At 41.3% G+C, this 26,958-nt stretch overlaps 1 protein-coding gene across 3 annotated transcripts in view; it reads right to left on the reverse strand.

The window, feature by feature from the left end:
- The window catches only part of LOC135486865 (protein phosphatase 1 regulatory subunit pprA-like), a 92,748-nt gene that overhangs the window by 50,328 nt on the left and 15,462 nt on the right, over positions 1-26,958 (reverse strand). For all 3 annotated transcript variants that reach the window (XR_010446750.1, XM_064769978.1, XM_064769977.1), the window contains exons 5-8: positions 19,199-19,330; positions 18,021-18,122; positions 6,547-6,674; positions 3,037-3,102 (exon numbers count right to left, since the gene is read on the reverse strand). Coding sequence is in view for 2 of the 3 variants with exons in the window: in XM_064769978.1 (XP_064626048.1) it covers positions 3,037-3,102; positions 6,547-6,674; positions 18,021-18,122; positions 19,199-19,330 (428 nt within the window). In the remaining variant the exon portion in view is untranslated. The remainder of the gene's footprint in view (positions 1-3,036; positions 3,103-6,546; positions 6,675-18,020; positions 18,123-19,198; positions 19,331-26,958) is intronic.

Here is a 26,958-nt window from a genome sequence, read left to right on the forward strand (position 1 = left end):
CTTCCGGCCTGCACCCCTTTGACGAAAGGAGTGCCTAGTCGGACCGGAACCACCCTGGTTAGAGGAAGTATTTTTCCTCTTCCCAGTCCGGCGACCCTCCGCTTCCCGTCGGAAGGATCCAGCAGGAGCAGGCTGACTAGGCGGGATAGGCCTAGGCAGGACCTGCCTGGCGTACGGGATTGAACCCGATGCCTGCTGGGGCCTCTCTATCTTTCTAGCGTTAGGTAGAGAGGTCTTGGCCCTCTGTGTCGCAGTGGGGGCATATAATTTGTCCCAAACTTGAGCCGCCTCCTGTACAGAATCTGCGAACAGGAAAGAACCGTCCATAGGAGCGGTTCTTAAGGCCCCTTCCAGCTGGAGGGATCTGATGACATTGAGAGAGCCTAGGGCGGCATCTCTACGGAGTAGGACGCTATTTGCTGCTGTCTTGGCAGACAGAGCAATAGCAGGCCTAATAAAATGTGACAAGGATGTCACAAGCGATTTTGTGTCATCAGATAGTGACTCATTATCCTTTAGGGATCTGGCTAGGGCCAGGTTAGTGTGCTCTGCGTAGGAGAGCACCGCTAACATGTTTTTGGCCAGACCCTCTTGTGCTCTAAGTTCTCGGTAAGCCGAGGAGGAGGTCACCCTAGGCACAAGTTGGTCCAGCTGTACATCGTCCTTTAATGTGGAAGTCGATGCTGCAGCTGGACAGCCGGCCAAGCTGACTCGATAATAGTCAGCGCGGTACTGCCTAACGGGAGGGAGTTGTGCCGTGAACAACTTCCCCGGTTTACACCAAGCTTCCGGTCCGGCTCCCGGAAGGACAGGGATGGAAGTACGCCTTGGGAGTCTCTGATTGTACGCTCCAAAAGTTCAGAGACTGCTACCATCGACGGGGAGGGAGGAAGGAATTCAAGGGCCCGAGTGGAGCCCTGAGAGACCTGTGGATTGGGATCCACTTCCTGTCCCCAAAGTGAAAAGGTCGGTGGCGATAAGGCTGGCAGTTCCGGCGAGGTAGGGCACAGATCCTGCGGGAGGTACGCTCTGATCAAGGATCTGAGTGTCCTCATATCCGACAGGATACTGGCCTCCTCTGGTGACAGCTCCTCCTGATTGGGGAGCGGTAGCCTGGCTGAGAACTCTCATTCTCAGAAAATTCCTCTAAAATAGAGGAGTCGGATGGTGGGTATCCGATGGGACCAGGCGCAACAGAGGAACCGGAACCCTGCTCCAGATGGCTGAGTCAATCAGTAAGACCCGCCACCATCTCGATGAGCTGGGACAGTTGCTGTCTCGACTCGGGTTCCGGACCCGACGTGTGGCTTCTCTCAACGACGGGCGGTTGAGGAGAGGGTGGGCACATAGGCAAACCCTAGAAGCCGTATGTACGGGCGAATGGGTCTTCCGGAAGCGGAAGACGCCCATATTCTGAACAAGAGTTCAGATGTCCCCTCTGCGTAGCTCGTTCCATGGGAACGACGCCTCTGCTAAGAGGAGGGGGTGGCACTTCCGGTTGGCTCCACCTAAGAGGTTGGCCAACGTAGGGAGGTGCCTGCATTTCCGGTAGGACGAAGTCGGAAACCGGAAATGCCCGTAACTCCTTCGCTGGCATGGAGCTACCGGTTGCCCTTTAAGAAGGAGGTACGGAGGGCGGAAACGCTGTTACCGAAGACGCATGGCGTTTCGGAGGTGGCGTTATAAAGTCCGTCCCTACTCTACTGTGTCCGTGAGGACTGGGGTTATTTCGCAGTAAAGACTGAGAAAACCCCCCAGTAGGGTCTTTGGTTACTGATACACGGGAACCCGCGTCAGCAACCGGAACTGCAATCGGCGGACCGGAAGCAGGGTGCTCCCCCGGGTACAAAGGGCTTGTACTCGGGGGAGCGGACGACAGAGGAACCGGAAGGTTCCCTGAGGTCGGGGTATATTAAACCCTTGGAGACTTACTGGATGTAAGTCTCCCTTGGGACCACAGACATTGATAATGTCTGATCCTGCATCCTACGCAGCCGCGGCCGGAACCGGAACTCGGCTGACGGAAGGGGTGGTGGCGGAAGGTCTGGTAGACCTCCGGGTTATCTGCCCGGAAACGGAACCGGAAGAGGGTTTAGGCGTCTTCGCGGCCCGTTTCCCGCCACCAGACGAAGTCCTTTGTGGTGAGACAAAGGATGCCGTCGGAGGGGTACGCCATATAAAAAATGGTACCAATGACAATAAAAACACTGGGAACCCCAAGTAGGCCAGAAAGGACGCAATTATTAATGGAAAGGAAAACATGCCTACTTGAATTAAACACTATTGCAATGGATCTGAGTCTTGTTCATTACAATAGAGAGGAGAATAGCCTACGTAAATCTACCCTACCAAGATCAAAATAATGGAGCCGGGTCGACTTAGCTAGCTAAGAAATGTCTATAATTAAATAGACTGGACAATACTAATGCCAAGATTAGTTTGGCGGTCTACTCCGTAGGTGAATGAACCCAAAAATTGTCTAGACTTGGCTGGTTGAATTTGGTTTTAAATCGAATTCACGGCAGCTTTGAAAAAACGATGTGCTTCGTAGAAGCACAAGAGTAAAGACGGAATATGGCGGCATGAGATCGGCGCGATCTCGCGGGATCGGTCAGGGCGCCACCTGGCGGCCGAGCTGTTAACTCAGTTCTCCCTTTAGAAAATTAAAGGGATACTCTTGTGTTTGAGCCCAAATAGAGTAACATGCAAAAGTGTTCCATAGGTAAGTCTGAATGACACAAAATGACCTACTTACAGTTAAGAGTCTAGTGGTCAAAGTAGATGGCAAGCAGTGAACGCCTGTTTATTGCAAGTCTCCCTCTGAATCTCCGGGGGACAATCATTTTTGTTTCCCTAACTGCCTTACTATACCCCATGAAATGCGTTTCATCGAGGTGTACCACTCTAAAACTGTAAACAACAACAACAGCAAATCCATTGTGGTTGTTAGCGATGCAAGGCAAGGATAAGACATCACCATTTTGTCATCTATATGTGTCCCACCGAGATGTAGCAGTTAAACTCATTACAACTTACTGTATGCTCGACTCCATGTCTTTCTTCAGCTTTAATTGATATTCATGGAATTCCTCTTGACGTGCTCTACAACAAAAACAACAACAATTACAATAGCTGCTTTAGAAACAAGCACAAACAAAGTGATCCCCTGGTTTAAGGAATTGATATCGAACTGGAGGTATTGGTTGTCTCACCCTAACTGCGAGGGTGGAGCTAAAATTCAGACCAAAACCAAGGCATGGCGAAGGTTTTGGCCAATATTTTAGCTCCACCCGAGCGGTTTAGGTGAGACAATCAATACTGACAGTAAGGTATTAATTTCTATCCAAAACATCTCAAATTAAATATCCAATAATGTGGTTCAAATGCTTTTGAAATGCTTCCACATTTTGCACCAAACCAAGCGGTTTGGGTTTAAGGAATTAATACCGAGCTGGCGGTCATTGGTTGTATAATCAAGACCGCTCGGGTAGACCGAAAATGCAGTCCAAAACCCTCGGCGAAGCGCCTCGGGTTTTGGACGTAATTTGAGGTCTACCCGAGTCGTCTTGATTATACAACCAATGACCGACAGCGAGGTATTAATTTCTATTCTAAAAGGTTTCAAAATTAAACAAATTAAATACGATTTGAAAGGTATATATGTTCCGTTTTCGTCAAAGAATGATCCAGCCTGGTGTCCGGAACTCCGCCATATTGTTGCTTGTGAAGATGACGTCACGCAGCAAGGGAATTTCCAGTCTGCTAGCTCGATTTCTACCATTTCCTCGTCTTTGACCTCTTCTGAATCCTGACTGACGACCTCGAAAGAGTCCTCGGGTATCCTCCCTACTTCACAAATCCCAATATATCGGGGAATACTTCAAAATCTCGTGTTCTTGACATTGTTTTGTGGGGCTGAGTCGTTGCTTCTTGGTGAAAATAATTCGTCTGCTAAAATTCAGAATTTTATACCTACCCAGGCGGTCATTGGTTACGATACCAAGACCGCTCCGATCAAAACGAGGCGTAATGTATTTTGTATTAGAAACAATGATATACTGTGACTAAGGCCTTTTAGAATATCTCACCCAAACATCTGTGGTGAAAACCAGGCTGTATGAATTATCCATTATGAAAATGAAACATATTTTCACTCAGGTGTTTTAGAATTAATAACTAAAATATATAAATATACTTTGAAATTTTGAGATATGGTTTGGAATACTTCTACTGCCCCTTCAAGGAATTGGCAGCTTTTTATTTCAATATGTTTATTCTTCTCCTGTTTCATTAGCAAACTACACTTCTGAACGTTTTGATGATTTTTAAATTTTGTTTTTACTCTAGGTCTTTAGGTATAAGAAAATCACGACCTTTGTTAATCTTCACCCTCAATGGGTCAATGAATTCCTAGCACGCCAATATTTCCTTCTTTCTTTCCTATTTGTCTTATTGTTCTAAGCCACATTAGGAAAAGATGACAGTATTATTTTATGTGTTCAAACAATCACAAGTATCGTCATCCGCCACATCCTGGGGAGGATCACTCCCAAAGAAGAGGTATGCACATCCGTGTCAATGGAATATTTTAACATAAGCTTCAATCCACACCCCAAAAAAGTGAGGTGAGGAGTATAATCAGTCCGGTGACAGTATGATTTGCAAGTCGGGTAGTTTTTGTTCCAAAATTGGGGGTTTTCCTGGCTGCTTATGTCAGATCCTGGTTTGGGAGGTAAATAATAGTTTTGTTTCAGATGACATAAACCCTCGATTAAAACATCCAAGACAGGTTATACATGTAAGTAATGAAGAGCCACCAGTGGCCGACCCAAGCAGTACCGTTTGAAAATGTTGTGGTTTAGAGCCAACTGTATCAATGTACATGTTAGTATTAATTATCTGTCAGTAAGAGATCCGGATTATTTTCTGGCTGGTCATATTCATGACCGTTGTACAGGGAGGCATTTCTGTGACGTCACTCTTAGCCATCCCAGCTGCAGTGCGTGCCACGTGTTGTACTATGAAAGGAACTTTGGTGATGTCCCGGATGTTCCATATTTGGCACAGACTCGCTATTCGGGTTATGAACCATGAATACATATTTTAATTTACTTTTGGAACCTTGAATTATTTTAGTTGGAAATTATGGACAAGATTGGGTTAAAGGCCTACGCCGTTCGTTAAAAATTTTGAATTTGTAATTGAAATAAAAAATTTCCAATTGCAGAAATATGTACAAAATATAAATTTCAACATTGCCATTTGGTAGACTTATATACAAATACTATGAACACCAAGTTTAATCAAATTTGTATTCACAATAACAGCACTACGGCATTGTGTATTAGTGGATTTCTATTTAACTGGACCACAAGTAATTATGAACGTAGTACACCTTTAAGGAACGACTTCTTTATTAACTCTTTCACCCGGTATATAGGTAACTGTAACTACTCTTATGTCTTGTGGGTCATTTGTTATTCCAGGCTGTACACGTATCAATGACATTCATAAGATATAGCCAAAAAAAAGGTTTTCAAAGAGTGCCACCTTTATGGCAGACAAGCAGTCTAATTGCGCTTCTTTTTATTTTGAAAGAAGGTCTTGCCTAGGGGTATGAACTTTCTAGGTCAAGTGGTTTAGAAACGTGCCACTCTTTTATCAAAAGTTAACGACTGACGATGACAGACGCCACGGTATCATATAAGCTCACTTGACTGGTGAGCTAAAAACAAGTCATTTGTAAGTGAGATACTGCACTCTTTACCGTTTCAGTTTTGGCCCCTGGTGGCCAAATCCAGAATCAAAATAGACCGAAATTCGGTGTCTGGGGTTATCTGATGGAGAGGGTCATGTGTAATAAGTTTCAAGTTAATAAATCGTGCCATCGTTACACTCAAACAGCCAATTTATGCCATTTGACCTCTGCGACCTTTTAAAGCAGGTCAGATCAAAAACACATGACATGTGATGTATCCTTGATTGGAGTACCTACCATAAAAATATTATCGAAAACAAGTCACTAAGACGTGAGATATTGCACTTTTTACCTTTTTAGTTCTGGCCCCCTGGTGGCCAATTCTACAATCAGTTTGGACTGAAATATAGTGTAAGAGGCTAACTGATGTAGGGTGTCATGTTAAGTAAGTTTCCAGTTCATAGCTTTAGTGGTAAAGAAACACGCCACAATTACACTCAACTGGCAAATTAACGCCGCTTGACCCCTGCGACCTTGAAAATTAGAGCAAATCAAAAATCCGTATGATTATGATATGTGATGTACCCTTGCTTGGAGTACTTATCATAAATTTTTTAGCAAAAATGAGTCGCTTAAAAACAAGATATCGCACTTTTTAGGTTTTTTTTACTATGGCAGCCTGATGGCCAAGTTGGGAATGAGATAAGATCAAAAGTCAGTGTCAGGGGTCACCTGACCTGGGGGGTCATGTGTACAAAGTCCTAGTGGTTAAAGCATAATTCCTATGACAATACATGCCCTCTCCTCAAGAATCGATTAGAAGTTGCAGGTATTAGTTGACAACTTACATGATTCTCATCTGGAGCAGACGTACATCCTCTTTCATCTTCTCTCTTTCAGTCTCAATCTTATCCAGATGTGCCTGTCGAGCCACGTCAGCAATGTTGTAAATATTTTCCTTGAAAGTTGCATCCCTCTGCAATATAGCAAAAATCATGCAGAAAGATAAAGAATTTTGAAACATGGATCAAGGGTCTTTTCTTGAGTATGGAACAACTCTTTTAGACACCAAAAATGTTGCAAACAAAATGATAACAATTATGAGACTTTTATACCACTTACTTTTTGTAGTTGCTCAAAGCGCTTCACATCTATACCCCTAGCTATTGGCCTGTATATACATGATTTAAGCTCTGCTATCTGTGAGTATTACAAGTCCGAGCTGCAGCTATACAGCGCTCAGGACAGAAATTCATAGTTTTCCACCACGGTACCCATCTACTCCTGTGTGGAGAGAAGCAAGTAAGTAGGGTTAAGTGCCAAGCTCGAAGTCTAAGACACAAAGACAAAACAACGGTGTTTGTTCCGAGAATTGAAACAAATCTCCTCCTGATTATGAGCCTGGCACTCTAACGACTATCTCCCCAAGACTACTGTAGAACAGAACAAGATGCACGCTGGGCGTGGCAAATAACCAGGTTTTCGAAAATTATATTTTTGTTTAGTTTGCAATATGGAATAGGAAGGGTTGGGAGAGTTGAAAAGATGTGCAATATGAAGTAAGAAGTGTTCAGGTTGAAAATGGTTGTGGGAATGATTTTTATGCAGTCAAGAAGAAAAAGATAATTTCAAAGTTGTATATGAGAAGTTTTTATTTAGAAATTACAGTACCTTCATGGTGTTAGCATAACTGAAGTTATACAGGCATAGATATGTGATGAAGACTACAAGCATCTGTATTTAATCATTGATGCATTTTGTGTACTAGTATATTAGAATGTGTGTCATTTCTCAATTATTCATCGCGTCTGAAAACATTGAGAATGAACTGAACTGAAGTGTAACAGCAAGTACCTTACTGTAAGTAAATGGTGCATGATGAAGATGGCTGTAGTCTTCATTGCATATGTATGGCTGTATAAGTAGCAAGACTCTCTTGAGAGTACTAGTATATACCTGAACTAACTAGTGATGAATTGTTGTACCGTGATGCTGATTTCAGCCAGTGAAGATTTCAGTATAAATCCGAGGGGGTGGACATCTTCATGTTTATGGAAACAGTGGTGATTAGTGCTTGGAGGTGGCATCCCGTGAATGAACGACTGTTAGTCCTTGTATTAGTCAGTTCGTTATTTGCCCGATGAGTAATAATCTGGTCACTGCATGGACATGAGGAATAAACATTTGCTATTCTAAGTCAAGTATGTAGTGTACATGTACGTGGTTGGCATTAGTAACAGTTTAGATTTGTAGCCATACCATTTTGTGGTCACTCCAATATGTTTCCAGGACTCCTGACTGAAATTCTTTTATTGAAGTATAAATATGATCTAGTCCAGAGTGGTGATCAGTTGTTTCTTGCAAGCCTGTGGATTTTGCATTGAAGTATGTATGTAGGTACTGTTGAAGAGGCTTTATATGAGTATTTTTTAAGTGGTCTATGTTGAAGTCTCCTAAAAGTGTCATATTGGGTGTTGAGTGTGGAAGGTTTGCCATTGTTTCCTTGACTTTGGTAAGACTGCCAGGAGGGTGGCAATAAATTGTTCGAAGTTCCAAGTCCTGTTGTGGACGAGTGACTGTCAGACTGATGGCTTCAACACCTGTTGAAGTATATTGGTGAGATGAGGCGACTGACACATGTGGCTTGAGGTAGATGAAGATTCCGCAGTGTGGCCGATGATCCACTTGGGTTGAGTGGTAAAGTGTGAGAGGGGGCAAGAATGATGGAATGGTGTAATCGTGCAGTGAATCAGTGTGAAGTGCCCACGTTTCCTGAATGATGAGGACATCTGCAGTGTGGATTCTGTGATCAGAGTTTAAGTCTCCAATATGTTTATGCAGTGATCGTGCATTATGACACACGATAAGCATTGTGTCATCTGTTCTTGGAGGAAAGTGGGCAATTGTGAGTTGTTTGTCTGTTCGAAGGCGCTTCATTTCCTTTTGTACTCTTTCATCAACTTGAATTTTCGATGGGGGAAAATCAAGAAGATGCAGGCCTTGGAGTGAGGTGAGCCTACTGAGAGCAACATATATCATCTGTCTCTGTATTCTACCTTGAAATGAGATGGCAGCTTCTGCTAGAGACATACCTTGGGATTTGTGAATGGTAATTGCTGCGGCTGGTTTGATTGGAAATTGTCCGAGCATTACTCTTACATTTTTGTACTTTCCAACTTGAAACTGTCGAGTGACTTGAAATATTGGAGTCCAGCTTCGATTGATGTTAGTATCTGAAGCATACAAATGTTGATTTTCTTGCCTGGCAGCTTTACCCATGTTTGGGTCAGGGAAAGTGAGCCACACAATTTGAGGTTTATCCTGATTTGTGGTTATGTACTCAAGTGTACATGTGGCACCGTTGGTCAAACCGTCTTCAGTATCAACATTCTGTATGATCATGTACTTTGCTGAAACTTTGAGAGGTAGATTTGTCTGGAGATTCTGAGTTTTTTGTGGTGGATATTCCTTGGCAATATCAATGATTTTCTCATTGACCTTTTGTGACACATCACCGATTGTGTAGTCCACAGCTTGAGATTCTGTTGAAAATGTTTCAGTGATACGAGAAAGAGCCAAGTTGTTGTGTTGATCGACAAGGGCATTAGAACTGTAAAGGTGAATGACCTCATGGATGTCTTTTTGTTCTGAGGTGACTATTCTTTTTGAGATAAGTGACAAATCACTCATGATTTTCTCGAAGACGATTTAAAGTTTGTGCATAGTCAGCATCTTCTTTTTGTCGCATGATTGTTTTAAGTTCGTAGAGCTGGATGAGGTTTTGCCAGTGATTTGTTTGCAGCTGCCCATAGAGTTTGTTGGTTTGTAGAAATATCCACTGATCTAGGACGGGCTGTAGTTGATACAGATCACCAACTAACAGAAGGCTTATTCCTGCAAATGGTTGTTGACTTCCAAAGATTTGACGTAGGCGGCAGTCGATCAGATTGAACATCATTCTTCCGACCATCGAAATTTCGTCAATTATTAGTACCTGAAGTTTAGTGAATAAGCACCGTAGACTATTGAGAGTACTCTGATCTAAGGTGTTGCATGACTCAAGTCCATGGTTTGCAGGGATATGTAGTAGAGAATGAAGTGTTGAGCCATTAACTTGGAAAGCTGCTTTCCCAGTTGGTGCTGCAATGAAAACTTTCTTTTCATCAGGGTTTTCACCAGGAAGAGTGTCAAAGTAGCGACTGAGTGCTTGGTAGGTTGCCTTCAACAGGTGGCTTTTACCAACTCCAGCTCCACCTGACAAGAAGATGTAATGAAACGGCCAGGGGCCATTGTGCTCACCGTATACATCTTTTATTAGGCAGGATCATGCTTAGTTTAGAGGTGAATATGGTGAACACAATCAGGCATGAAGACTTTTTTTAGATGTGTATTGATGTCAAGTAATAAGACAGGGCAGTATATATAAGTTTATGATCCAACCAATAATTGTCTATGACATCAACAAGATCAATATCGTGTGATTGCTAAGAGTCCCTGCAATAAAAAATTCATCGAAATAAGTCATTAATAAGCGAGATATTGCACGTCCTACTTTTTCAGTTTTGACCCCCTGGTGGCCAAATCAAGAATCAGATCAGGCCAAAATTCGGTGTCAGAGATTATCTGATGTAGGGGGTTACATGTACCAACTTTCAAGTTCATAGCTTTAGCAGTTAAGAAACGTGCCATAGTTACACTCGAACGGTCAATTTACGCCATTTGACCTCTGTGACCCAGAAAAGGAGGTCAAATCCAAAAATCATAGGAAATGTGATGTATCCTTGCTAGGAGTCCCTGCCATAAAATTTTATCGAAAACAATTCACTCAAATAGGCAAGATATTGCACTTCTTCCTTTTTCCGTTATGGCCCCCTGGTGGCCAAATAAAGAATCAGATCAGGCCAAAATTCGACATCAGACGTTATCTGATGTAGGGGGTTATATGCACCAAGTTTCAAGTTCATAGCTTTACTGGTTAAGAAACGTGCCATAGTTTACACTCTAACAGCCAATTTACGCCATATGACTTCTGTGACCTTGAAAAGTAGGTCAAATTGAAAACCCGTAAAATATGTGATGTATTCTTCCAAACAGTACCTACCATAAGAATTTTATCGAAAACAAGTCACTTATAAGCGAGATATCACACTTTTTAGATTTCCACTTTTGGCCCCCTGGTGGCAAAGTTAGGAATCAGATCGAACCAAAATTCAGCGCCAGAGGCTATGTGATATAGGGGGTTATATGTACCAAGTTTCAAGTTCATAGCTTTAGTGGTTAAGAAACGTGCCATAGTTTACACTCTAATGGCCAATTTACGCCATATGACCTCTGTGACCTTGAAAAGTAGGTCAAATTGAAAACCCGTATAATATAAAATGTATATTTGCTATGAGTACCAACAACAAAAGTTTTATCGAAAACAAGTCACTTATAAGCGAGATATCACACTTTTTAGATTTCCACTTTTGGCCCCCTGGTGGCGAAGTTAGGAATCAGATCGAACCAAAATTCAGCACCAGAGGCTATGTGATATAGGGGGTTATATGTACCAATTTTCAAGTTCATAGCTTTAGTGGTTAAGAAACGTGCCATAGTTTACACTCTAATGGCCAATTTACGCCATATGACCTCTGCGACCTTGAAAACAAGGTCAAATTAAAAACCCGTATAATATAAAATGTATATTTGCTATGAGTACATACAACAAAAGTTTTATCGAAAACAAGTCAATAATAAGCGAGATATCACACTTTTTAGATATCAACATTTGGCCCCCTGGTGGCCAAACAGAGAATCAGATCGGACCGAAAATCAGTGTCAGAGGTCAGCTGACCTAGGGCATTCTGTGTACAAAGTTTCAAGTTCATAGCCCTAGCAGTTAAGAAACGTGCCACTGTTAGGATACGACGACGACGACGACGACGACGACGACGACGACGACGACGGACACAGCGCTATCGTATAGACTCCCCTTACGATGAGCCAAAAAGGTTGTGGAGAAACCTTTGTACAGTTTAGTATGTGGTGCAGGAAATCCTTTTGTTCTGGATTTAGTGCTCTTAGTAAGTTCAGGTACTCTACGTCTGAGAGGCGATTTTGAATCACAATGTTAGAACTCAGTTGAGATCCATCTGACCATTGCTGTGCCCAAGGGCCATGGATTCTAATATGACTGGGACAAGAAACAATAAAAAATATCATTGGTATGGCCTTATCTGCTATGGTGGGGACAAGAAACCAATATCCATTGATGTGACCAAAGGACTAATGGATTCTAACTGACTGGGACAAGAAACAATAAAACACATTCATTGGTATGGCCTTATGTGCAATGGTAAGGACAAGACACCAATATCTATTGCTGTACCCAAGGGCCATGGATTCTAACATGACTGGGACAAGAAACAATAAAAAATATCATTGGTATGGCCTTATCTGCTATGCTAGGGACGAGAAACCAATATCCATTGATGTGACCAAAGGACTAATGGATTCTAACTGACTGGAACAAGAAACAATAAACAAGAGGCCCAAGGGCCTGGCGCTCAGCTGGATGACCTAATAACATAGGACTGAGGATATAAAGTAGTAAATATATGCTTTATACTACTGTTTGAAGGTCAAGAGAACACGTTATACCACTAAAATTTCCAATGCAGAGCTGCCAGCTGGATGAAATATGATTGAACTAATCAGCCATGGTATGTAAATATTACAGGAGGCAACGGAAGATATCCCTAGTTCAGTATGTTGTATCAGTAGCTTTACAGAAAAAAAGTGTCAGAGAGGATGAGACCTCTCCATGGACAACTGTGGTATGTCCAGGCTGGGTTGTACAGCACAAAAATACAAAATGCTGTCTGTAATTGAGAGGTATCCTGATTTAACAGAGGTCAAAATAAATAGAAATTACCAGTTTGGGACTAGCACCACTTTCTTTTTTTTTTAATAAGGTAGAGATTACAGGAGTCAACAAAATTAATTTTATTGAGAGAAATTGACCTGTCCCGCAGGTGATTAGAATTTACAATACAAAGGGTCGTTTTTCATGACATTGTGCTCTACTGCGTATTCCTAGTCATAGTGAGTCGATCTGGAACCAATCTATCCTTGGCGCAGACAGGTTCAAATTGGCTATATCTTGAATAGATCGAATTGCGATGAAAATCTAATGCAATAAAGGAGCAATATCGAAGAGACAAATTAATCTAACCAATTGTCCACAGACTCGGACCCTGAAATGGCACGATGTATGCGTGCATATAAAAGTATATCAATTGGTCCCATACAGATGATGAAGCAATGTCAATATGCCTTGTTCCTTAGTCAGCAATATGCCCCTTTTTATACGGAGAAGAAGGAGAACCCAGATAGGCCTTCACATGTCGGCTTCCAAATGGCTCGAACCAACTGTACTATCACTACTATAACTTTAAAATGCGTGCTCCTCCTACATGTAGCAATGTCTCGGCCAAAAAGGCACTTAGTCGACAGGCAAGCTAGATGTTCAGCACCGTGAGCAGCTCCTTGGTAAGGCCATGTCAGGTTCCGCGCGCCTCATCAGATCCATCAAGTATTGAAAGCTGTGGTGAGCTGAGCACATAAAAGACCATGGTCACCTTAATTTGAAAATCCCTTCATAATCAAGGGCTACCTCTGACTAAAACAGCACAATAGACCACCAATTTGATCCAGCTCCTAACTGCGGGAAAACCCAAGTCCAGCAACCAAAAGTACCAAAAATACATTTTTGTTTACATTTGAACTGCACACATGTGTTTGTTTACAATTTCATTTCCCGCGAAATCTCGAAAATCAGGTGACCTGCAATTGTGGATTGAAAATAACATTAACATCGGTTCAGCAGGTCAGCAGGTATACCGGCTGTTCCAATCATCCCCTACAGCAAGCCGTTCAAAAGGTAATGTTATTCACCCCACAGGGAGTGCAAGTAATTGATTAAGCCCCTGCATAACTTAACAGCAATGGCTTGGCTTCTGTGAGTGGTAAGGAGAATTGACAGTTTTTTTTATGGGAGTAACATTATTGTGTTGCTTAAAACGTCTACTTTTTACTCATGTAAGAATCGTAGTACTAATAATAACTTCAACTTATTTTCCAGTTATGATAACACAACACGCATCTTCATGATCATGATCTTTCTCAAACTAACTGAATGACCTAATCGCCTTGGACGCACAACCTAACCACATATCAATCCGCCCCGACGATCGACACATCCATTCGATTCGATAACCCTCGATAAAGTTTGATGAATAAACTAGAACTGAGATTTCACAAGAGCACCTGTGAATTCATGACTCCAGGGTTGTTTTGAGGGCGATATTGTAAGAGTTGGTCTTGAGTATGGGGACGTGAAGGTCCGTGTGAGGCACCTGGGGAGAGAAGACTAGTTGAACGATGGGATCATGGAGGTATAAATAATTATTTATACCTCCATGATGGGATCTGACACGGACACTACTATTGATCTCATTATATGAATACCATTTAATTACAAAAAAGTGAAAACAGATCATATCATATTCCTTGGCATAAATTAAAATAGGAGTGCGGGAACAAGGTTTTTTAGCAGGAGGAAAGCGAGAACATTTTGCGCCGTCGTATTCCGATTTGGCTGGTTAGTGGTGAAATCTGCTTTTAATTTTGCATAACATATTCGTTTTTCTAGTTCTAACGTTGTCTGAATTAAAGATGCTTTCCCAATGCTTGAGACATTGCCAGGAAAACGTGACATCATTTTGGGCATTCTTCTTACCGCACGCCCTCTCTCTCCGTAAAAGTTCCTGACATGATGTGAAGTGGGAGGGCGCACAATGGGAACCACACTGCCGCGATGTTAATAGTTTCTATTTATAGAATTCAGCGGCAGAGATTTTAGGCACGGAAAAAGTGGATTAACTCGGCTAATCTCCATGGATTTTACCCAGGAAAGTTTTCAAGGCGAGAGAAACATCTGATTTAAGTACTGCGCTTATTAGATTTCATGTTCAGGCCGAAGATTGGCCTAAAACGTGGACAAAAAGAGTGCATTATCGAGTGTTGGAGAGGTCACGTGATTGGACGAGAAACCTGAACAAAGTTTTCGTGCTTTTAGCTGTCAACATCAATGGCTATAATATACTCCTGCAGAATAGTAGCACTAATAGAACTAATTTCCGAAGTTTCCAATAGTTTGAACACAAATCAGAACATCACCCATCAGCTGGACTCAGATCTGCATAAATTACAATAAATAATGAAGTCGTCGCTTCAATTTCGCAAAGAAAGTTGACTCCATTCGAAGGTTGTTTTGACCAAATTCTGTTGAACTCATCGTTATAAGGGCATTTGAACACATTCTCATTGATCTTTTCTATAAACGTGTGAAGTTTCGTACCAAAATACGTTTCCGTAAAGGCTTAAAAAAGAAAATTTGTCACTTACAAAATCATCGCTCCGGTAGAAATAAAAAGGTCACCGCCATTTTCTTGATGATAGTACTCCAGGTAACCTCGGCGGGAAATTTAAAGCGGGGTCATCCGGGGTCAAACAACAGTTTTGCTCACTACCGCCAACTGGTGATATAAATCGACACTAATCTATTTTATATCAAAACTTCTGTATCATGAAAACCTTTTCAACTTTATTTCAAGCTTTTATCTCCTGGAATAGAGCGTCAAAAAATTGTTTTTTCATTTACGCATTTTGCCCCCTGGGGAGCTGAATTTGAGTCGAATCGCCCAAATTTTTTTCCGTAAGCAACATTTTCTGCGGTGTTTATAAGCAAGACTAGATTTGAAGTGCCTCGGTTGTATGTTTACAAAATGCCCAACTTTGTCTACAGATGGCTAGATGGAAGGATGGCAGGATGGATGGAAGGAAGGACGGACACCAATCGAATAGCTATTTGACTAGCTCCGCTGACTTTGTCAGCTGAGCTAAAAACATTCATTGGTATGGCCTTATGTGCAATGGTAAGGACAAGACACCAATATCTATTGCTGTTCCCAAGGGCCATGGATTCTAACATGACTGGGACAAGAAACAATAAAAAAATATCATTGGTATGGCCTTATCTGCTATGGTAGGGACAAGAAACCAATATCCATTGATGTGACCAAAGGACTAATGGATTCTAACTGACTGGGACAAGAAACAATAAAACACATTCATTGGTATGGCCTTATGTGCAATGGTAAGAACAAGACACCAATATCTATTGCTGTGCCCAAGGGCCATGGATTCTAACATGACTGGGACAAGAAATAATAAAAAATATCATTGGTATGGCCTTGTAACTGACTGTGACAAGAAACATTGAAAAAAGTCATTGGTATGGCCTTTATATGATGTCCAGATTTAATCCATATCTTACTTTTATTCGTGTGAAAATAGGTGCTAACGGAACAGTAAAAACAAAGAACGGGTAGGCCTACCATACGATCTCGGTTCAAGCCGGCAACTGTCTTCCTACATGAATGAGTAGCGTGACCAAATAAGGAATCCCATTGACAACATTTTTACGCGGGCTTTTATTTCATTGGTTTAAAGAAGTATGACGCATAAATTATTCATCGAGACCCGTGAAAAGCGTTCTACAACTCTGGATCGGCGTCGTCAATTTAAGCCGCGATTTCTATGAAATCGGACACTTCTGGGAACTGAGAAGACATGAACTAAAGACCCATCTCGCCCCCACCTCCCCCCACCCCCTAGATTTTAAATTGCAGATCTGCACAAGTTTTGACCACCTAAAAAGCCGGAATGCAACTACGCAGTTGAGTTACCGTACGTCGTTAGACCAAGCTGCATTTTGGATCATCTTTCAACGATCGTCGACAAAATATTTCTCAAATCAATCTCAATCAATTGAACAATCCAAGCCTTCCCTAATGTTTCATCAATACCTGCAATAACACAGGCAGCCAAAATCGCCCATGAAGTTGTGAATTCGATGAGAACTTACCTCTTGTATCTGCGTATAATAGCTAGACACGAAGCGTTCTCCGGCATTGTCTCCTTGCTTCTGAACTGCGCAGACTCCGAGACGTGACGTTGGCTTCACGTGGGACTGCACGTGGGATAACTCGCGCAAAATTTAAAATGCCCCACGATGGGGTGCTCACTAAATTGCGCTAGTAACACCACCTGGTGCAAAATTCATGAACTACGCTTATTGATAATGAAAGAGAAAGCTTTGCTCTCTATGATCAGATTTGTTTCATGATCCCCAACTTAAAGAATTGGGAGAAATCAGCTTCTGGAACAGTTTTTGGAAAATTTCGCTCTGTGCCACCTAGTGGCCAAACCGCTCATCCTGCGGAACCCACACTTGGTCTGTTCAGGAGTTCTAAAGGGTGTCAATGGCTAAAAGGGAAAATCAAAAGAAAATCTCCAGTCGTTTCAAAGTTATCAGTGTGACGAGAATCAATACGAGTTTTTCATAACACGCCACCTATAGGACTAAAAAATTTATGAAATAAAAAAATTGTGTGATATATCGTGTGCCATCACCTGTAAAGCCTACCATAAAAATCTGGTGAGAAACCCACCCTTACAAAGGGACTTATGGTAGATTTTGTTTTTTCACAAAGCGCCCTCTGGTGGCTAAACCATGAATAAAATCGAGTTGGATTTCGAAAGGAACCAACGTCTACTTACCAGCAGTATACAAAAAAAGATTCAACAGAAAATCTCCAGTCGTTTTAAAGTAATCAGTGTCACAAGTGAACAGCGACCGCCCGACCGCCCGACCGCCTGACCGCCCGACCGCCCGACCACCCGGCACTTTCGGTAATTTAATAACCAGGTATTTCTTCGAAAACCTGGTTAAAAATGATTTTAACACTTGTACAGTCATGACAGTCACACATGTAACCATAGTGGACAGTCTGCCTTCTTTTATTGCATTTTACGACACTTTATAGAACACTTCTAGCCTAGTGCTTGTTTTCATATCATCCTATTCTGGTGTATATGTTACACAACACAGCACATGCAGCCAATAATCTTCACAACTTAGGCAGATATGGGAGAAATAAGCGCTTTTTGTACCCCGAATAAGGCAAATGTCTTCAAAAATACTGCTTTTTCTACTTATTCAAGACAGCTACATCAATAATAAACCTTCTACATGTAACAGATGTCTTTAAGTTATCATCTAGAAATGACTACCAGCAAATCCATGTCAAGTGCCATAGAACAGGAATTATTTGCTGTGGAATTTGCTATTATCTTCTGCTATAGCACTGTTGTAACCATAGTGGACAGTGACTTGCTGACAATGTTCCAATCCCCACACTGGTAACATACTCACATTAATATTTTGAGGACGAACATTTTCTCCATCGAGGAAGGTAATGGTTGTTGATTCAACCATAACTCTCTTATATTGATCATGACCACCTATTGGGTTTTTCTGAAAACCAAAAAAACCACGAATTCAATAACCTTGCTTACTCTGAAAGTACCTTGTAGGTCACTTTCAACCTCGATTCTGTTACTGTCGTAGCTATCCTTTGTTTTTCGCCTGATTTCTGCTTGGAACTTGTTGAAAATATCTTGCGATTCCAACATCGTAGCTATCCTTTGTGTATTTCATCATAAATCATGACCAGTGCCACTGTCAAAATGAATTGTCCTGGGGACATTGTGCTCAACTGGGAATGATTGAGTGGTAGACATGGTAGATGAAATGATACATGGAGGTTAAATTGACATTTTAATTTGACGAAATGTGGCACTATCAATGACACTTTTAGAGTTCGAGTCAAAACTAGATGGCAGCCAAACTGGATTTCATGTCTGATCATAAATCGATAGGAAAACTCCTCGTCAGTAGGCCATGACATCATAGAAGCTTCAGGTCACTCACTCAGTTCTCCAGTTATGGCATGGAAAGCGGAAACAAATGTGGCGTTTGGGCGGGCATGTTGGATTCTGGGTCAGGTCCAAAATCAATAGGGCACCTCGCCTATCCGAGGTCATCACACCACAGAAGTATCAGGTATGTCACTCACTCGGTACTAGAGTTAATGGGCGGAATGTGAAAACAAAGATGGCGGCTTAGCGGCCATGTTGGGTTTCGCGTCAGGCTCAAAATCGATAGGGAACCTCCCTCCCACTAGGTCATCACACCACAGAAGTTTCAGGTCTGTCACTTAATCGGTTCTCGAATTATGGGGCGGAAAGCGAAAAACCTATTATAAGCTCTGCTGACCTTTATCAGCTGAGCTAATAAACAATCGCTCCAGAAGTAAGAGACTTAATTATAATTCACAAATATTGAGCACAACTTACATGAGCCCAAGTGTACAATGTTCTTTTCAATTGTGTTCGAAAATTTATCATTTCCATTTATGTTTTTGGTGTTTTGAAGCATGGACGGAAAATGAACCATCAGTTGCCAACATTGGGGGATGGGTTGACCCCTTCTCTGTGTTTGGATGTTCACTATATATGGCACAATTGCTACACAAAATGATGATGACTTACCAACAACATTAGATGTTCTAACTTCTTCAAAACCCTCAGTGTTTCACTGGTCTCCCTCAGATCGAACAACCTGTTTTCTGATGCATTGATACTCTGTAGCTGAATACAACCCGTCAGATGGACAAGAGTTTGCTGAAAGTGTACACAAGATCAATCGTTGATACAATATAATGGCAATTTCTGTTAATGAAAGTTTATGATAGCCACTGAAACTCAGCACTGATTCAAGTGGCTCATCTTGAATACCTGGGCTCACACTCACAGTATACTGCATTTTGTAATATTCAGAGACATTATGGCTCATGCCTAATAAAAACAAGGTAACAAAAGGGTAGCTTATCCGATCAAACAAGCACAGAACTTAGGATGATGTTATTTTGAAATCATTAGTTGTTGTCAATACTATTATTTATTGTTGCATTATCAAATTATTATCGTTACAAATTTCACTGCAGTGCAAGGGAAATTTTACAGGGGGCCTATGTGAGTAGGACAGGTGCAGCTCTCCTAATCCACTCCATCAAGCAACAGGAAACTGGTAGCCATCAGGCAACTAGTTTAGCAGTTACAGTCACAATGTGAAATCACCGCCTTGAAGCCATATTGAATTGAACATAGGATGGAGACCAAAATTGATTGGGCCTCTTTACCAGTTCACCCCATCATGCCACAGAAAATTGAAGCGTATCACATGTCTCCCTCTGTAGTTAAGAGTGGAATGCGAAATACAAAATAGCTGCACTAGGGGACCTCCCCTACCCCAACCCATCATGCCCGTGAAAATTGAAGCCCAACAAGTCACTCATTCGGCAGCTTGCAGTCAATGAAAGGTCTGAAATATCTACAGAATATCAGATCGGGGCAAATTGACAGGGCACCTCTCAAACCCATCCCCATCATGCCTCAGAAATGTCAAGCTTATGACAGGTGACTCGCTGTGCGGTTACAGACCAGAATGCAAATTCAAAGAAAGCCAGCACCTGGCAGCCATACAACAGTCTACAGGATATCAGATCCAGGCCAAATTCAACGAGAGCAACAACACTAACCCCTGCCCATCACCCCAAAGAAATTTCAAGCCATTACAAGGATTCCTTACATAACAAACAAACTTCTGAAATTAAATGTCAAGATCCACTGTCTCAAATTATTAGAGGAATAGAGGCAGAGAAAGAACACGTCTGGTCATACTTAGTGGTGATTTAGAAAGTTCTGGCTGAACAGCCATCAGGTAAAGTGCTGCTTCGATATAACCATCACTGCGGTTGAGGTGACCCTCAGAAACCATGACAATTTTCATCCAATCAAATTGATCTAGTCCTTTCACTTGGGGTTCAAAGTTTGATTGTAATGTCGGCTTCATTTCAGCATATATTTACTGATCTATTTTTTTCGAAATGGCATTTGGCGACATTTTGTATCTGAATTATTTTACAACACTGAATGGGAGCAATTAAACGGCCAGGGGCCATTGTACTCACCGTATAGATATTTGGTGGTTAGGAATTCATCCTGGTTAGGAAACATGCTGCATGTATAGTATATAAGTCAATCCAAAGTCAGTATGACATATGATGAATCATTGCTAAGAGTACCTACTGTAAATAAATATTCAAAAAAAAGTCACTTATAAGCAAGATATTGCACTTTTTACCTCTTTTAGTTCTGGCTTCCTGGTGGCCAAGTCAAGAATCAAATCGGATAAATATTAGGTGTCAGAGGTTACACGACAGAGGGAGTCATGTGTACCAAATTTCAAGCTTAAGCGGTTACGAAACATGCCATTTGACCTCTGTGACCTTGAAAATGAGGTCATATCAAAAACCTGTAAGATATGTGATGTATCCTTGCTAGGAGAACCTACCATAAAGATATTATCGAAAACAAGTCACCAACATGTGAGATATTGAACTTTTACCTTTTTTAGTTTTGGCCCCCTGGTGCCCAGGTCACAAATCAGATCAGACCGAAATTCGGTGTCGGCGGTTTTATGACGTAGGGAGTAATGTGTACAAAATTTCAAGTTCATAGCTTTAGTGGTTAAGAAACATGCCATAGTTTCACTCAAACGGCCAATTTACGCAATTTGACCTCTGTCACCTTGAAAATTAGGTTAACTCAAAAACCTGCACGATATGTGATGTATCCTTGCTAGGAGAACCTACCATAAAAATTTCATCGAAAACAAGTCGCAAATAAGAGAGATATCACACTTTATAGGTTTCAACTTCTGGCCCTCTGGTGGCCAAGTTAAGAATCAAATCGGACCAAAATTCGTGTCAGAGGTCACGTGACCTAGCGGGGTCCTGTGTACAAAGTTTCAAGTTCTTAGCTTTAGCCGTTAAGAAACGTGTTCCTGTTTTTGAAAAATCAAAGCACCGATAAGCGAGATATCACACTTTTTAGGTTTTTAGCTGTTTTTAGCCCTCTGGTCGCCAAGTTGAGATTTAGACCGAAATTCAGTGTCAGAGGTCATCTGACATGGGGGTCATGTGTACAGAGTTGCAAGTTGATAAACTGGCAGAGCGGTTAAGAAAAGTGCATTACGTTTCTCTGCCCTTGATGATTTTTCCATATGGACCCCCAGTTTTAGCCCTTTTGGTGGGTCCGTTTTATGAAGATTGGCCTGATTACCCTAGGGATTAGCCGTTCAGTTTATGTATCTCGGGAATATTTCCTCCCCACTAAAGAAATGAAAGATGAAATATTGTGCAGCGTCACTGTTGAGGACGAGACAGTTCTCACCAACAAATATATCTCTATCACAATGAAATGGCCAGGGCCATTGTGCTCACCTCATGTGGAGGAAAGATGGATAAAGAGCATGGTCTTGTGTCATGTAGTGTTAGGTTTGATGTAGGTCCAAGCAATTACAATTTCCCCAAAATGGCCAATTTACAGTACATTCGACCTCTGTGACCTTGAAAAGTAGGTCAAATCAAAGAAGACCCGGGTGACACATTGAATGGATGTTAGAATTAGATGTACCTATGATATAAAATTGGTGCCAATCGGGCAAGTCATTACTAGGAATAAGAATTTAGGATTTGACCCCCTCCCTGGAGGCCAAACGGCAAATCAGATCGCACCAAACTTCGGTACCTGAGATCACCTGACCAAGGGGTACATGTGTACTTAATTTGTGATCAATAGTCATTGCAGTTAAGAAACATGCCATAGTTACGGCCTGACGGCGAATTTACGCCATTTGACCTCTGTGACCTTGACAAGAAGGTCAAATTAAAAACCTGTGTGACATATACTGTATGGTGGTTAGATGTACCCATGATATCAAATTGGTGGCAATCGGGCAAGAAGTTAAGGAATAATCACATTTTTAAGGTTTTTGGATTTTGCCCCCTGGTGGTCAAGTGGTGAATCATATTGGACCAAACTTTGGTCCCTGAGATCACCTGACTAAGGGGTAAATGTGTACCAAATTTGGTATCAATAGTCATTGCAGTTTAGAAACGTGCCATCGTTACATCCTAACGGCTAATTTACACCATTTGACCTCTGTGACCTTGAAAAGGAGGTCAAATCAAAAACCCAGAGGATATATGATGCACCTTTGCTAGAAGTACCTACCATATTTTTTTCAAAATTTCCCGACTACTATTAAGGGAGATATTGCATATTTTCACTTTTAACGTTTGGCCCCCTGGTGGCCAAACCATGAAACGAATCGGACCGAAACTTGGTCTCCCAGGTGTCATTACATAAGGGTACATGTGTACCAAGTTTCAACTCAATAGCTCTAACAGTTACGAAACGTGCCCTGCTAACGGACGACGGACGACGACGACGACGACGACGACGACGACGACGGACGCCACGGTATGGGATAAGCTCACCTCTGCTAAGAGGTGAGCTAAAAAGTTAAATTTTGAAATTGACTGAAGAATAACGATTTTAGAGTTATAAAAGTAAGGCATTTTTGACGATCTTGTCTGGTTCTCATCGTTTGATGAATCGCTGCGGCTATGCCGATCAGTTAGCGTACCCCCTCCTCGAGCAAGTCGCAGTGTTTTGCGCATCCAGACTGATCACACAAACGCGTTCAGTTGCCACGCTGAGTTGTTACTGTAGAACAGAAAATATTTGCAGCATAAAATTGTGGTGAATGCCTCAGGATGGGCATATTCGCGGCGTGAAGAATTTTTTTCAAAGAAAATTTAAACTGTATATTTTGACTCTAGACAAGCTCTTAGTGTATGGGGACTGTAGTGTAAATGTCGCTTATATTACATACACAATTTCATTGTTAAGAGTGTCGAGTAATTAAGCCTATAAGCAGACAATATGAGCAATAATTAAGCAAAAGTTGTTCAAGAGGTGTAATTATGCTAATTGCGCGGGGTATAGACCTACACGCATGTTGGGCAAAGCTGTATGCAGTGTCTCTGTGGAAACATGGCAACAATGACATGGATTTTAAGCTAAAAGCAAGAGATTTTTGCTGCTGAATATTTTGGCGAGCCTGACATACTCGTGAAATTCGCGTTATTTTTCCGTTCTACAGTATGTAGTGCACAATATTTTGGAACTGTAAAATGATAAATAAAAAAGAGAATGTTCACAAATCCTCTTTTTTTAAGTATTACACATTTCACTACTATAACTGCCCATATATTGATGTTCACACAAACCTAACCACCAGTCAGTCTAGGTGAAGTTTGAACAAAATTAGCCCAAACACAAAGCCTCCTTCAGAACATAAAGTTTGTGACATTTCACTAGTTTTTTAGGTTTCTTTGTGAAAGTGGGGTTTATATAACCATTTTTTAACAAAGATAAATGATCTGCACAAATCTAGGCAAAATAGCATATACATACTTGTTCAGGCAATCACAGTCATCAATCTGACAGTGGTTTCAACAAAATTGAGGCAAGTATTTGAACAATATTGAAACACTATATTCTGCAGATTAATGCGAAGTGAGTGCTTACAAATCGTCTTTTTTCGTAAGATGAGACATTTCACTGCACTAACTGCTCATATATTCATGGACATGGTGTCACATACCTAATAATCATTCTGTCAAAGTTCTAACGAAATTGACCCAAACTTAAAGCGTCCTAAGAACAAACAAGAGGCCCAAGGGCCTGGCGCTCAGCTGAGTTAATATCATTAATATCTTCCCGGTGTTTCGTTCATTATGCATGAAAATGGCATGCTCCATGGTATTTGATATCCTTTTGCGTTCACTACGGTACCAATGTTTTTGGTTGACATAATTATGCCACTGTTCATTCCTCAATCCTGACCATAATTCGGGTGAAATCATCGTATGAAAATATTTTACCGAAACATGAAGTTTATGCCATGAATGAGGATACTCATTGTCATAGCCTCGTTTACAAGTACGAAGTATTTTCCCGCGAATATTCAAAACTGCTTGGCTCCTTGCCAGTTAAATAACATGTGACTATACACAAAATAGAAAACTTTGATGGAAATTGTAAATCATTTTTTTATCTATCAGGGGAAACAAGCTGATGATGATCAAATAAATCATTCATGAGAAATCGTTTTGTTGCTGAAGCTTGCATGACGAAGTTAATGCTAAACCTTTTCTTGTGCTCTACTGCGCCACCGTAGTTTTCTATTTAGACCAGCGATGACGTCATTTCTGGTGATTCCCTACGTTGTCCTATGAGCGCTTTTTAAAATGTGCCATTTGGTATTGTACAGTATGCAATGTATTTTTTCAGCGCTGCCAGTTGCCGAACAGAATGCCGTAGCTCCCTCAATTTCCAATCAATTTTTATGGGAGTGACATTATTGTATTGCTTAGAATGTCTACTTTTTACTCATGAAAGAATCGTAGAACTAAAACATAATAGGCGAACAGAATCATGCCGATTCACTGCACATACTGTGGGAATTCTCCACTTCAAAATACATCGGTGATGTCATCGCGAACAGAGCATGCACTTCCGATATCGTTTTCACAGAAATGTGGCCAAATTTTCAAGAACTAATTTCTGAAAGTAGTCCCTAAAGACCTTATGACTACCACTGAAAGGAACTAGTGATAATATCGCCTACCAGACTACTTTTTAGGCAGAAAATTGGGTACTTGAGTGTCATTGAGCTCCAAGATTATTGCACATAGCGTAAACAACATGCCGCCATTTTGTCTCCGCTTCGGTATTTTGTAGGCCGCTTATAATGCACCTTCTCAATTAAAACCAACATAATAAGGCCTTACATCGTTGATTGAATAGGAACACCACACAAAACACAATAAAGTGGGGGTACAATCGATTACGAAGCTGAAGTGAACAGTGATTTATTCCTGGAGCTGCTGCTTTTGTTGTGTAGCTGCCATGTTTTGAGAACTGGCGAATAGGAGACTTCATTGATGGCTGACGTCATCGGGCGAGAATTTGAATCGGCAGAAATAATTAAAAGGCAGGTAGCGCCCTCTCCTGTTAAAATTTTGAACTTTTTCTCAATAAAATAGATTTTCAAGAATTTTATCTTAATATTAGAGCATATTTCGACTAATTCTGCTGCTCCTAGGCCGATATAGGCCAGTTTCCTTCATGCACTCTCGCTCGCAGGAAGTAGGTCGAATGGCGACAAATTTTGTTTTGAAAGTAGAGTTTGACCAGTAGTTTGAAGTATCCAGAAATGCAAAATTGAAGTCTCTAGGTCTTACGGTTACAAAATGTGCACCATGGGTTTAACGGATGGACGGACGGATGGATGGATGGATGGATGGATGGATGGATGGACAGACGGACGCCACTGAACAACTTATTTGACAAGCTCGGCTGACTTAGTCAGCTGAGCTAAAAACACTATTAAAATCTTTGTAAAATTTCTGTTCATCAAAGCCACTATTTTCAATGAAATGGTCAACGGAAAATGTGCTCACCTCGGGTAATGCATGTCATTTGCAGTGGAAAGGGGAGAACAGTCTCTGGCTAGTTTCACCAGTTTTGATTCCATTGAATAATATTATTCTTCTCGGCTCAATGGCACAAAAGAAAATTACCGGTACCATCAAAGTATAGCATTTTGGTTATAAAGTTGACTGAATTTCAGGGTTATTGAAGAATGACCAAGATGGCGGCAAGGCGGCCATATATGTCATGGGATTTAACTGAAAATTAATTAATTGATAACGATACATAGATACATTATCACATGAAGTTTGGTTGCAATCCGATCATTAGTTTTGGAGTAATAGGACTTTGTTTAATTTTCAAGATGGCCGCCTGGCGGCCACATTGGTAGATGGATTTGACTGAAAATCAGGGATGTTGTAGATATACAATCACATGAAATTTAGTTGCAATCTGACCTTGTTTGATTTTCAAGATGGCCGCCTGGTGGCAATATTTGAAGTCCGAGTGGGACAACTTTTTTGGGTAGCATAGAGGGTCCCTAGATATATGTCCTCAAAAGTTTACAACCTTCTAGCTCAAATAGAAACAAAACGTGCCACCTATCGGTGACTTAATGAACTTTTACCTCTGTGACCTTGAAAAGTAGGTGATATGTCATTTAACCTTATCAGATACACCCACCATAGATATTTTGTCACTCCACACACAACCATAAGCTTCAAAAAGGCAAAAAAACAATTTTCAAGATGCCCGCCTGGAAGCCAGAAAGAAGGTTATATCGCGAAAAAGAAAAATATCTCGGTATATTGCCCAAAGCTACCATCACACCAAATTTAGCCACCTCGCCCTAGCGGTGACGAAACGCGTTCTACTAACGAACGACGACAACGACAACCACT

The sequence above is a fragment of the Lineus longissimus genome, chromosome 4 (assembly GCF_910592395.1).
Source record: "Lineus longissimus chromosome 4, tnLinLong1.2, whole genome shotgun sequence".
Lineage (NCBI taxonomy): Eukaryota > Metazoa > Nemertea > Pilidiophora > Heteronemertea > Lineidae > Lineus > Lineus longissimus.